General features: G+C 47.9%; 1 protein-coding gene across 1 annotated transcript in view; it reads left to right on the top strand.

The window, feature by feature from the left end:
• LOC111960123 (tudor domain-containing protein 7B-like) overlaps positions 1 to 14,020 on the top strand; it is a 44,131-nt gene that overhangs the window by 27,209 nt on the left and 2,902 nt on the right. The window contains 11 exon segments of the mRNA XM_070437824.1: positions 4,391 to 4,492; positions 4,495 to 5,027; positions 5,272 to 5,488; positions 5,689 to 5,800; positions 5,941 to 6,143; positions 6,408 to 6,542; positions 7,100 to 7,183; positions 7,841 to 7,975; positions 8,112 to 8,225; positions 10,810 to 10,946; positions 11,110 to 11,336. Of these exon segments, the coding sequence (XP_070293925.1) occupies positions 4,391 to 4,492; positions 4,495 to 5,027; positions 5,272 to 5,488; positions 5,689 to 5,800; positions 5,941 to 6,143; positions 6,408 to 6,542; positions 7,100 to 7,183; positions 7,841 to 7,975; positions 8,112 to 8,225; positions 10,810 to 10,946; positions 11,110 to 11,336 (1,999 nt within the window).

Here is a 14,020-nt window from a genome sequence, read left to right as displayed (position 1 = left end):
TCTGCGCAGAATGTACAGATGTAGGAACTTAATTTGACCACCCTATTGCAGGAGAACTTTCCTGCAATGTAGGACATTAAAACTTGTAGTGTATTTGAGGTTTAAAAAGGCTTCTGAAGTTTGTAATTTCCACTTTGAAATTTCAGACTTGATATATCTTTACAAAAAATGTACCAACCCCTACAAAAATGTCCATTAATTATAATCCACATGTAACGGGCTTCCTCCTCCTCTTCATACGAAGAGGAGGAGTAGTGATTCGACCAAACTGCAGCGGGTTGTGAATACATAATGATTTAATAAACAAAACTGAAGAACATGACGACTAATAAAAACAAAATATAACGAATGTAAGACCAGACCTGGACCGAACTTACATACAACGTGAAGAAACGCATGAACAGGAAACAGACTACATAAACACGACAACAAACAAAAACCGGAACAGTCCCCGTGTGGCGTAAACATACAGACACTGCACACAGGAGACAATCACCCACAAACAAACAAGTGAGAACAACCTACCTTAATATGACTTCAGAGAGAACGTCAAACACCTGCCTCTAATTGAGAGCCATACCAGGCAAGCCCAAAACCAACATAGAAAACAGAAAACATAGACTGCCCACCCAAAACTCACGCCCTGACCATCAAACACACACAAAAAACAACAGAAAACAGGTCAGGAAACGTGACAAGAACCCCCCCCCCCCCTCAAAGGTGCGAACTCCGGGCGCACCCCTAAAACTCAAGGAGGGGTCTGGGTGGGCATCTGTCCGCGGTGGCGCTCCGGCGGTGGACGAGGACAACAACACTCTCGACCTGTTTGTTCCCCCTCCTTAGCGTCTTTGAGTGGCGACCCTCGCCCCCGACCATGGTCCAGGACCTTCACTAAGGCCCCCTACATAGAGGAGACAGCTCAGGACAGAGAGGTAGCTCAGGACAGAGAGGTAGCTCAGGACAGAGAGATAGCTCGGACAGAGAGGTAGCTCCGGACAGAGAGGTAGCTCCGGACAGAGAGGTAGCTCCGGACAGAGAGGTAGCTCTGTCTACGGCAAGCTCGGACTGGGTGGCAGCTCCGGACTGGGTGGCAGCTCGGACTGGAGGGCAGCTCCGGACTGGAGGGCAGCTCCGGACTGGAGGGCAGCTCATGACTGGAGGGCAGCTCATGACTGGAGGGCTTGACTAGGCTCAATGACTGTAGGGAGAATGATGGGCAGCTCATGACTGTAGGGCAGCTCATGACTGTAAGGGCAGCTCATGACTGTAGGGGCAGCTCATGACTGTAGGGCAGCTATGGACTGTGGTATGTGTAGGCAGCCATCTGTAGGGCTCAATGGTAGCGCTAGATAGGAGCAGCTCATGACCGTCGGAGCATGCACGGCCTAAGGCCCTGTCGGTGCAGCGAGCTGCCTGACCTGGCTGGGCTCAGGCAAGGCCTACTAGTCGAGCCGCGCCGAGACGTACCTCGGCCTGCTGCTCGGCTGTCTGGTCCGCCTGACCGGCGATCGGCTTGCTGGGCTGTCAATGCTGGCTGGCGGCTCTTTGGCGCCTGAGCTTGCCTACTGGCGTGGCGGCCAACCTCGCGTCTTCTGAGTCGGGCCTTCCTGACTCGGCTGGCAGGACGTCCTGCGCGGCCCCGTGAACTGGCTGGCCGCTCTGATGGCTGCGGCTCATGGCAGGGCTCCTCGCGACTAGGCTGGGCGGACTGCTGGCCCTGCAGTCACATGAGACCTGGCTGGCGGCTCTCGCGGACTCCTTCGACGCGTGGGACTGCTGCAGGCTGCTCACGTAAGCGCTGCGCCGTGGCCGCTCTGGGCAGCTGCGGCTTGCGCCGGCTTCCGATGGCTGCGGCCTCTCCCTACGGGGTCGGCTGACTGACGTGGCTGGCTCCGCGCGGCTACTGGCTGGCGGGGTCCGCGCTCTGACCGCTCGGCGTTGTGGCGGGCCTCTGCTGGAGCTGGGCTCTGCGCTTGAACTGGCTGGCCGGCTCCTGTGCGGCTCCTGCTGGCGCGGCTCTCGCTCCTGACTCGGCTGGCGGCTTGGCCTCTGATGGCGGCGCTCGGGCTGCTGACTGGCTGGCGGCTTCTGGCGGCTCCTGCTGGCGGGCCGGCCTCCTACTGGGCTTGCGCCCCTGACTGACGGACGGTCTAGCGGCTGCTGCACTGACGGACGGCTCAGAAGTGCGCTGGGCAGAACGGATGGCTCAGAAGCGCTGGGCTAGACGGCTGATTGGGCTAGAAGGCGCTGGGCGCAGACAGATGCTCCAGACGGCGCTGCGGCAGACAGATGGCTTCAGCACGGCGCTGCAGACAGATGGCTCACGGCGGGCTGGCAGACAGATGGCTCAGACGGCGCTGGGGCAGACGAGATAGGCTTCAGACGGCGTGGGCAGCCACAGATGGCTTCAGACGGCTTCGTCTGGGGCAGACAGATGGCTGGCAGACGCCCGCTGGGTGCAGACAGACTGGCTTCCAGACGGCGGCTGGGCAGAACACGAGCAGAGGGGCTGGCAGACCCAGACCATGTGCATGATGACGGCGCATTGGGCAGACCAGATGGCTCAGACGGAGCTGGGCAGACAGGAGTCGACAGAAGGCGCCTCGGGCAGACGTGCCCGACTTCTGGCTGCTGAGGGCGCACAGTAGGCCCCTCTGGTAGCGCTGGGCGGTGCCGGAACTGAGAGGTACCGGGGCCGAGGCTCACCGCGCACGCTGACGTTTCAAGGCTGTGCGGTTGCGAGCAGGTGGAACACAGGGCACGAGGGGCTGACCGCTCGTCGAAGCGCACCTTAGGCCTGGTGCGTGGTACCGGAAACTGGGAGGCTACCGGGGCTGAGGTGCCGCACACCACTCAGGGCGAGCTGCGTGGCTGAGTGGAAATGTTGAGGACAGTGGCGGTCCTGAGGGCTTTTACGCTTACAGGTGGCTTAGTGAGTGAGTCCGGAGGACGTGAGGGACGTAGACTGGGCTCGGAGACACTGCACCACTAGACTGTTTTGTTGGATGTGGCGATGGAAGTGAGGACAGGGCCTGGAGGAGTGACGGAAAGGCACGGGCTGGTGTGAGGAAAGGCTGGATCGTGGTGCTTCTACTAGGGTTTGGTTCGTTGGGCTGGCGTTGGTGGCCAGGTTTTTAGCGCGCCAGAAAACATACCGGACCGTCGTGAGGCGTACTGGCTCCCTTTGAGCATGAACAGCATGCAGTCAGGAAGCCTCTTCGATATAAGGGAGGATGATAGAAGTGATTGTCGAGCACAAGGATGCAGCGGTGGTTGTGAAAACATAAAGATTTAAATAAACTCAACAACGTGAAGAACATGAACGAACACTTGAAATAATTCAAAGAACAATATAAACGAAGTAGAAAGACCTGGACCCGAATTACATATCAACGTGAAGCAAGCATGAACCAGGAAACAGACTACATAAACGGACACCCACAACAAGACCATACCGGATACATGCTGCCCTCGTTGTGTGCGTAATCATTATTTGACGTAAGACATCTGTTAAGATCACGAGAGATTAATCATCCCACATAAAATCGAGTACATCTACTTATGGAGAGATCTCTCAAGAGGTCAACTCAGAACACCTGCCTCTATTTATTGATGATTGTACAGGCCCAAACCAACATCAGACAGACGTAGATATCGCTAACATACTCACTGTCTCTTCTTTTTGACATTCGTCATCAAACAATCTACAACAACGAACACTCAAACCGTGACACAAGCACATAGATCTACAAACTATCGTCGACTGAAGCGAGTGGAACCACGTTCCTTGTGTATCAACTTGCATAGTCAGGGACGTAACCATAATTATTAAATCGTGCTGCAGGATATTTTGATGTAGCACAGCTCAAATTATGATCCTGTATATATTAAATACTTTATTTCAGTTTATTTTAAAAGCTGTATGAATAATGTATAGCTTATTAAACCGAACATGGTTTGAGTGTAATACTGGATATTGTACATAGCGTTTATTTTCTAGCCAAATTTTCTATGTTTACATGGAGTTAAGTAATACCGTCATAAGCATCCCCTATCTGGTTCGCAGAGGCAAAAAATATTTGCACTTATACCCGTTGTAACAGTTGATACTCTCGAGGTCAAATAGCCTGTAAGTCCCCACAACTGCATAACGTATGGTTGACGTATTTTAATATTATGTGATTATAATGGAGTATTATCCTTTTGTGTGGTTAGATCTGGGCATATATGTATCAAACGTGCTGATTTAGGATCGTGTTTGACTATTAAGTCACAATGAATAAGGTTACATGAACGGAGAAAGACCTGATCCTAGATCAGCACTCCTCTCTGAGATGCTTGATACTATACTGTATGGCCACTGGTCTTGTTAGACTCTGTTTATCTGAAGAATATGTCCTCCTGTTCCAGTAGAGAAATCCATCGCACAGCAAACAATGAGTTACTCCTCTACCCGGCTAAGAACCAACACAGACCGCATCCCCTGTCCCTACAGAGTCCAATACCCCACCTCCACCGCTTCACCCCCATGCGACAGCAAAGCCCCAGTCAAAGCCCCCTACCACCCCTTTACCCACTATGAGCCCCTCCCACCACCACCCTCTGCCCCCTAGGTCCTCAGCTCCTCCAGCCTCCCCCTCCACCCTCTCTCCCGACCTCAGACAAAAACTGGGAGAGCTTCTAGTCAAATACAGCAATGGTCTATGGGCCCACGCCTTACCCAAACTCTACTTGGACACGTACAAGACAAAACTCCCCGAACACGTCCTGGAGAATCTCTCGCTGCTCTCCGACTTCTGCACCATCGAATACCCCATGCCGGACAACCCCAAACGGGCCATTCTGTACAAGAGGACCAGGGAGGAGGAGAACCGCAACAGGAGGGAGTCAGTGGAGGAGTGCAGGGCCAGAGAGGAGGTGGGGAGGAGGCTCAGTACCCAGACTGTACCTCCTCTTCTCATCCCCCGAGAGGAGTACCCCTCTGTGTTGGTGGGGGAGGCTGCTAATACCAACGGAGTCATACTCCGGTAAGAACCAGTGGGATGGGCATGGGAGTCGTTTGGTTGTGGTGCAGTAAGAATATGCCCTCAGTGCTGTTTAACTAAGCCTTACCTGGATGAATAGAAAGAAATGAAAGATTCTCCTCTCGCTCTCTTCTTACCCCCCTCAAATCAAATTATATTTGTCACATGCGCCAAATACAACAGGTGTAGACCTTCCCGTGAAATGCTTCCTTACCCTCCCCTCTCTCCCTCTGTATCCTCCATCCAGGTACATAGGAGAGGGTTACTCCCAAGCCCAGGAGGCTCTGGAGGACAAGATGAGAGAATTCTACTGTTGCCAGGACAACAACACCCGTACTGGTGACAAGAAAAGTGGTACACCCCTGGCCTCCCTAACCTCAGGTCAGCTGGCTGCCGTCAGGACGGAGGAGGATGAGGAGGTACTACGAGCACAAGTCACAGAGGTCATGGCTGACAAGGTCAAGGTGAGTTCAAAGGTCAATTGGTTGAAACTTCGAAATGAAAAAAGATACAATGATTTCTATATTGTAGGGTATATGTTATATTATGGATCTATGGTGCCATGTTAATGGTTTAAGGATAGGAGGAGAGTTTAGGGTTTGACATTTTAGAAAATGAATCACTTCTCTCCACTTTTTTTTCACTGTTTTTTGCGAATCTGTAGGTTTACTATGTGGATCACGGGTTTTCAGAAGTCATCAGCAAGGCCAAAGTGTTTGAGCTGCATGAGAAGTTTTTCAACCTGCCTTTCCAGGCCACCAAGTGTCAATTGGCTGGTGAGTTTTGATCACAATCTCAGACAGTGAATTATATATATATATTTAAATCACAAAGTTACAGAAGGCTTGTTGATTTTTATACAATAGTGTTGCAGTCAGTTTCTTCTTCTTAATGAAGTGTCTGTTTTCCTACCTAGGTCTGGAGCCTTTCTACCAGGAGCCTGCTGTCCTGAAGAAGTTTGAGTCCATGGCCAGCGGCAAGATCCTGTTGGCTGAGATCCTAGAGAGAGGGCAGACCCCATTGGTGGTCCTGTACGACACGTCGCAGGATGATGATGTCAACATCAACGCTGCATGTATCAAAGCGCTGCAGGACAAGACTCTGGCCAGCCCCCTACAGGTGGGTTACTGTCATAGGAGGGGATGATGATGTCAACATCAACGCTGTATGTATCAAAGCCCTGCAGGACAAGAGTCTGGCCAGCCCCCTACAGGTGGGTTACTGTCATAGGAGGGGAGAGTACCACTGTCAGTGGGTCGAAGACGTTCTTGAGCATCTTTCATCAGTACTGTATTAATCCCTGTTTTTCAGTCCATAGTATTTGAATCTGAGTGGAATGGGATCATGTCTAACCCAGCCATGGTTCTCTCTCTCCCCCTGTAGGTGAACAGTAACTATATGAACGTGACTGTGAGAAGTGTGTGTTCAGACGGGACCATCTACTGCCAGCTCCCGTCTCGAGGTCTGGCCAAACTCACTGAGATACTGGAGAAGGCTGAGGCATACTTCCACTCACAGGTACCCGTGTGTCTGTGTGACTGTGTGTGTGTGCGTGAGAGCTTCTGTCTGTCTCGTCCTCTGAGGAGGCTGCTGAGAGCCAGACACAGTTGAGATTAAGGAACATAATCTGGGGTTAAGACACAGGCTACTTAGTTCATCTCATCACATGACACTCGAACTGACTGTCATTGACCCAGTGGCAACATAGTACCTACCGTAGTCCCCAGTTATCATTCACTAAGATGGTGTTCAGGTTTGTTCAGATGCACAAAATACAGACTCTCATATATATATATATATATATATATATATACCAGGCTACATAATATTGCATATACAGTGTATTCAGAGGGTATTCAGACCCCTTGACTTTTCCACAGCCTTTATCTAAAATTGGTAAAAATAAAAAAAATCCCTCATCAATCTACATACAATATATTAACCTTGACCTGAGATGTTCTGCTTCAACAGTCTGAGTCAACGTAGATCTCATGTTTTTTTTTTGCCTGTGTCTGTCTCACGTTGATGACATAATCCTGTCCTATACTGATAACATAATCTCTTCTGTGTGGCAGGTGACGTCAGAGTTCCTGGTATCCAGACCGTTCTGTGGGAAAGGCTGTCTGGCGCGCTACAAAGGCAAATGGTCTCGCGTGGAGGTGAGATGGATTCTATTGCCTATACAGTCAATAGTTTGTGGCAGTGATAGATACTGCATGTCTCAGCTACCGTTCTGCCTAAAAGTCATACCATCTAGCTTCAGTTTGACCCACAATGAAGAGGTGGAGGAGAAGGTGACTTACCTAGATGGAAGTTAACTAGCTCAATTCTATACCAAATATTGTACAAAATGTATACAGATGGAGGATTTTAATTTGACCAGTATTGCCATGTCAAAATAATCCTGCAGCAACAGGATTTGAACGTTTAGTCAAATCAAATCAATCAAATGTATTTATATAGCCCTTCTTACATCAGCTGATATATCAAAGTGCTCTACAGAAACCATAATCCATAATGTTGCTTGGTCTGTGGTTAGGCTATTAGCTGGCCAAAATTAAGCTACATGAAAAGTGCAATACTTTTAATATAACTGTGTGTTAGTGTGGGTTTTCAGTGAATGTATGTAAATCATCAAGCTCCTGCGGTGCAGAAGAATTCTCAGCAACATAAGAGTGATCAAATTAAGATCCCACATCTGTAGCACACAATGCTAGCACATCCTAGACAACCAGGTCATATGTTATATTCTCACACTTTCTCCACACTCTCCCGGTATTCTTTCACCCTCCCTCATTCCCCTGTTTCTCCTATAGATCACTAACCTACATGGTAGTCATGTGTTGGACATCCTCTTCACAGACCTGGGGGTGCAGGCCGCAGTGGAGGTGATTGAGCTGAGGGAAGTCCCACCTCCTTTCCTACGGGACCTGATTTCCATCCCACCACAGGTCAGAACATGGATGGATGGATGGATGGAGGGATGTTGTGTGTGGGGGGTCTGTGTATAGGTAATGTAGTCAGTCCTGCTAGGCGTTGAAGTGTTGCCTGGGTAATGTAGTCTGACGTGCAGTAGTCTCTCTCTAGGTGGTGAAGTGTTGTCTGGCTGACCTGACTGTGAGTGGTGTGGGCTCCTGGACTCCAGACGCTGTTCAGTGGTTCCGAGACGCCGTGCTCAACTCCACAGACTGCAGCGTGAAGGTAATGTTTTACACCTCTTTTTCCTCAGTGTGATTGACTAGGCTTTGCATAGAACTCATATTTTTTGTGAGTTTGTGACAACTTCCAATATCCATTCTGAGAATGTATCAACCCACACACATACTGTATACTCACACTGAGATACAAATGCATACACATACTCCTGTGTATGTCACCATCGTAAACATAAAGCGGAATTCTTCTTAACATTGAGATTTTATATTACTGTTTTATATCTTTACTGTTTTACAGTGCATTCGCACAGAATTCAGACCCATTGACCTTTTCCACATTTTGTTACATTGCAGCTTTATTCTAAAGTTGATGAAATAGTTGTTTTTCCTCATCAATCTACTCACAATACCCCATAATGACAAAGCAAAAACAAGTTTAGACATTTTTGCACATTTATGAAACATAAAAAAACAATAATTTTTACATAAGTATTCAGACCCTTTACTTAGTACATTGTTGAAGCACCTTTGGCAGTGTCTTAGCCTCGAGTCTTCTTGGGTATGACGCTACAAGATTGGCACACCTGTATTTGGGGAGTTTCTTCCATTCTTCTTTGCAGATCCTCTCAAGCTCTGTCAGGTTGGATGGGGAACTTTGCTACACAGCTATTTTCAGGTCTCTCCAGAGATATTCGATCGGGTTCAAGTCCGGACTCTGGCTGGGTCACTCAAGGACATTCAGAGACTTCTCTCAAAGCCACTCCTGTGTTGTCTTTGCTGTGTGCTTAGGGTTGTTGTCCTGTTGGAAGGTGAACCTTTGCCCCAGTCTGAGGTCCTGAGCACTCTGAAGCAGGTTTTGATCAAGGATCTCTCTGTGCCACGTTTCCTCCAGACGTGACTCTTGGCATTCAGGCTAAAGAATTCAATCTTGGTTTCATCAGACCAGAGAATCTTGTTTCTCATGGTCTGAGAGTCCTTTAGGTGCCTTTTGGCAAACTCCAAGCAGGCTGTCATGTGCCTTTTACTGAGCAGTGTCTTCCAACTGGCCACTACCATAAAGGCCTGATTGGTGTAGTGCTGCAGAGATGGTTGTCCTTCTGGAAGGTTCTCCCATCACCACAGAGGAACTCTGTAGCTCTCTCAGAGTGACCATCGGGTTCTCAGTTTGGCCGGGCGGCCAGCTCTAGGAAGAGTCTTGGTGGTTCCAAACTTCTTCCATTTTAAAGATGAGGAGGTTCTTGGGGACCTTCAAAGCTGCAGCAATGTTTTAGCACACTTCCTCAGATCTGTGCCTCAACACAATCCTGTCTCGGAGCTCTACGGACAATTCCTTCAACCTCATGGCTTGGTTTTTGCTCTGACATGCACTGTCAACTGTGGGACCTTATATAGACAGGTGTTTGCCTTTCCAAATCATGTCCAATCAATTGAATTTACCACAGGTGGACTCCAATCAAGTTGTTGAAACATCTCAAGGATGATCAATGAAACAGGATGCATTTGAGCTCAATTTCAAGTCTCATAGCAAAGGGTCTGGATACTTATTTAAATAAGGTATTTCTGTTTTTTGTCATTGTGCGGTATTGTGTGTAGATTGCTGAATAACAAAATAAATATTTAATCAAGGGGTCTGAATACTTTCCGAATGCACTGTATATTACTGTTTTATATCTTTGCATCTTTACTGTTTTATATCTTTGTTTTATGTCATTATATCCTCTTAGTATGAATATACAGTTTTTATATCTTTCGAGATTGAAAGTAGTGTTAGGTTTAAGCTCTTTGTGTATGAGAAGTGTAATTATCTAGTGGTAGACTGTAAGAATGTGTATTCCCAATAACTCCAGGTGCTGTCTGATAAGAAGCACAGAAGAGCATGATATGTACAGAAGAGCATGATATGTACAGAAGAGCATGATATGTACAGAAGAGCATGATATGTACAGAAGAGCATGATATGTACAAGAAGAGCATGATATGTACAGAAGAGCCATGATATGTACAGAAAGAGCACATGATATGTACAGAAAGAGCATGAAATATGTACAGAAGAGCATGATATGTACCAGAAGAGCATGATTAATGTACAGAAGAGCATGATATGTACAGAAGAGCATGTTATGTACAGAAGAGCATGATATGTACAGAAGAGCATGATAACAAGAATGTACAGAAGAGCATGATATGTACAGAAGAAGCATGATATGTACAGAAGAGCATGATATGTACAGAAGAGCATGTTATGTACAGAAGAGCATGATATGTACAGAAGAGCAATGATATGTACAGAAGAGCATGATATGTACAGAAGAAGCATGATATGTACAGAAGAGCATGATATGTACAGAAGAGCATGATATGTACAGAAGAGCATGATATGTACAGAAGAGCATGGATAAATCCTGGATGATGGAAAAGTACTGAAGTACATCTTAGTGGAAGGGAGGGGTTGAGGGCTCAGAGTAGAAATGGACACTCCACTGTATTGAATGTGTGTATTCAGCTGGTACATCTTTGCTGAGTTAACATTGGAAACGTCACTCTGAGATTGGGCTGTTTTGTATGATAAATATGTTTATTGTGTATTGAAATATTGGGCTTCTTATCCACTCCCCGACCTCTCTCCACAGATCGCCAAGCTGGATGAGACCAAGCGCAGTGTAGCCCATGTCTACCTGTTCCCCGACAAGAACTTCCAGGACCCCGCTAGGAGTCTCAACCGCCAGATGGCTGCCTCGGATCTCTTCAAACACAGAGGGGACCACTGGTAGGGCTGGGAGTCCATTTCAACAAGTCAGTTCCTGAATCCTACACAGTGTGGAATCTCCTGCCGTTGTGCGAACTCCGCTTTCTTGTGGGGTTGGGGTTAGGAAAAATACACTTGAGTGGCTCTTTGACAATAGTATATATTTCATCTTCTCTTATCACAGCCCTTCCAAGACCTCCACCTGTACCTCCACTGCCACCCTTACCTCTACCCCCAAGACCTCCACAACCACCACCACACCCAGCTCCAACGGGACCAAGCCCCAGCTGAGATGTGCCCGCTCGGAACCAAGGCCGACGGGGGGTACAAGCACCCCTCCGGGGACTCCCCCACCTCCCTCATCCACCACACCTATCAAGCTACCCTTGCTGCTGGAACTACCACCTGCAGGTCAGTACCATACAGTGCACTCGGAAAGTATTCAGACCCCTTGACTTTTTCCACAATTTGTTACGTTACAACCTTATTTTAAAATAGATTAAAAACAATTGATCAATTTACACACAATACCCCATAATGACAAATTGAATATTTTTTTAAATAAAAAACAGAAATTCCTTGTTTACATTAGTATTCAGACCCTTTGCTATGAGTATTGAAACTGAGCATCCATCATTCTTAAATGGAAGAAGTTTGGAACCACTAAGACTCTTTCTAGAGCTGGCCTCATGGCCAAACTGAGCAGTCGGGGGAGAAGAGCCTTGGTCAGGAACCCGATGATCACTCTGATAGAGCTCCAGAGTTCCTCTGTGGATATGGTAGAATCTTCCAGAAGGACAACCATCTCTGCAGCACTCCACCAATCAGGCCTTTATAGTAGAATGGCCAGACGAAGCCACTCTTTAGTAAAAGGCAGCCCGCTTGGAGTTTGCCAAAAGGCGCCTAAAGACTCTCACACCATGAGAAAAAGATTCTCTGGTCTGAAACCAAGATTGAAGTCTTTTTGGCCTGAATGCCAAGCCTCACGTCTGGAGGAAACCTGGCACCATCTCTACGTTGGAGTATGGTGGTTTGCAGCATCATGCTGTGGGGGTGTTTTTCAGTGGCAGGGACTGGGAGACTAGTCAGGATCGAGGAAAAGATGAATGGAGCAAAGTACAGAGATCCTTGATGAAAACCTGCTCTAGAGCGCTCACCTTCCAACAGGGTTCACCTTTCAACAGGACAACGACCCTAAGCACACAGCCAAGACAACACAGGAGTCGCTTCGAGACAAGTCTCTGAATGTCCTTGAGTGGCCCAGCCAGAGCTCGGACTTGAACCCGATCGAACATCTTTAGAGAGACTGTGCAACGACGTTCCCCATCTAACCTGGCTCTCACGGGCGCGCGCCTGACTGAGCTCATGGCATTCTGCCAGACACCTGATTGAAACGGCTCTTATTCTCTCCCCCTTCACAGTAGAAGCCTGAAACAAGGTTCTAAAGACTGATGACATCTAGTGGAAGCCTTAGGAAGTGCAATCGGACCAAATTCCCACTGTATATTGGATAGGCAAAGACTTGAAAACTTACAAACCTCAGATTTCCCACTTCCTGGTTGGATTTTTTCTCAGGTTTTGCCTGCCATATGAGTTCTGTTATACTCACAGACATCATTCAAACAGTTTTAGAAACGTCAGTGTTTTCTATCCAAATCTACTAATAATATGCTTATCTTAGCTTCTGGGCCTGAGTAGCAGGCAGTTTACTCTGGGCACCTTATTCATCCAAGCTACTCAATACTACCCCTCATCCATAAGACGTTAACAGCATTTTCACATAGGTGTTCCTTTTGTCCAGGTGGGAAAGGGCAGTGCGGCGTGGGATTGAGATTACGTCACCTGTGGATCTGTTGTGGCGGTATGCGAATTGGAGTGGGTCTAGGGTGTCCGGTAGGGTGGAGGTGATATGGTCCTTGACTAGTCTCTCAAAGCACTTCATGATGACGGAAGTGAGTGCTACGGGGCGGTAGTCGTTTAGGCAGGTTACCTTCGGATTCTGGGGCACAGGGACTATGGTGGTCTGCTTGAAACATGTGGGTATTACAGACTTGGTCAGGGAGAGATTGAAAATGTCAGTGAAGACACTTGCCAGATGGTCCACGCGTGCTCTGAGTACATGCCCTGGTAATCTGTCTGGCTTTGCCTGTTTGATGGTTCGTCTAAAGGAATAGCGGGACTTCTTATAAGCATCCGGATTAGTGTCACGCTCCTTGAAAGCGACAGGATCTAGCCTTTATTTCGGTGCAGATGTTGCCTGTAATCCATTGCTTCTGGTTGAGATATGTACGTACGGTCACTGTAGGGATGAAGTCGTCAATGCACTTATTGATGAAGCCGGTGACTGAGGTGGTGTACTCCTCAATGCCATTGGATGAATCACGGAACATATTCCAGTCTGTGCTAGCAAAACTGTCCTGGAGAGTAGCATCCGCGTCATCTTACCACTTCCGTATTGAGTGAGTCACTGGTTCTTCCTGCTTTAGTTTTTGCTTGTATGCAGGAATCGGGAGGATATAATTATGGTCAGACTTGCCAAATGGATGGTGAGGGAGAGCTTTGTAAGTGTCTCTTTGTGTGGAGAAAAGGTGGTCTTGAATTTTCAAGACCTGGTTGCACATGTGACATGCTGGTAGAAATGAGGTAAAACAGATTTGTTTGTCTCTATTAAAGCCCCGGCCACTAGGAGTGCCGCTTCTGGGTGAGCATTTTGTTGTTTGCTTATGGCCTGATAGAGTCGGTTGAGTGCGCTCTTAGTGCCAGCATCGGTCTGTGGTGCTAAATATACGGATACGAATAATATAGTGTGTTCTACAGCTTATCATGATCTACCTCAGCCGAGCAATACCTCGAGACTTCTTTAATATTATACATTGTGCACCAGCAGTTATTGACAAATAGACACACACCCCGCCCCTCGTCTTACCAGACGTAGCTGCTCTGTCCTGCCGATGCACGGAAAACCCAGCCAGCTCTATATTATCCGCGTCGTCGCTCAGCCACGACTCGGTGACGCACAAAATATTTGTTTTTAATGTCCCGTTGGTAGGATAGTCTCGACCGTAGATCGTTGAGTTTGTTTTCCAGTGATTGCA

Source organism: Salvelinus sp. IW2-2015, linkage group LG37 (genome assembly GCF_002910315.2).
Source record: "Salvelinus sp. IW2-2015 linkage group LG37, ASM291031v2, whole genome shotgun sequence".
Lineage (NCBI taxonomy): Eukaryota > Metazoa > Chordata > Actinopteri > Salmoniformes > Salmonidae > Salvelinus > Salvelinus sp. IW2-2015.
Note: the sequence above shows the minus strand (reverse complement) of the source record. Positions and strands in the feature narration are given on the sequence as shown.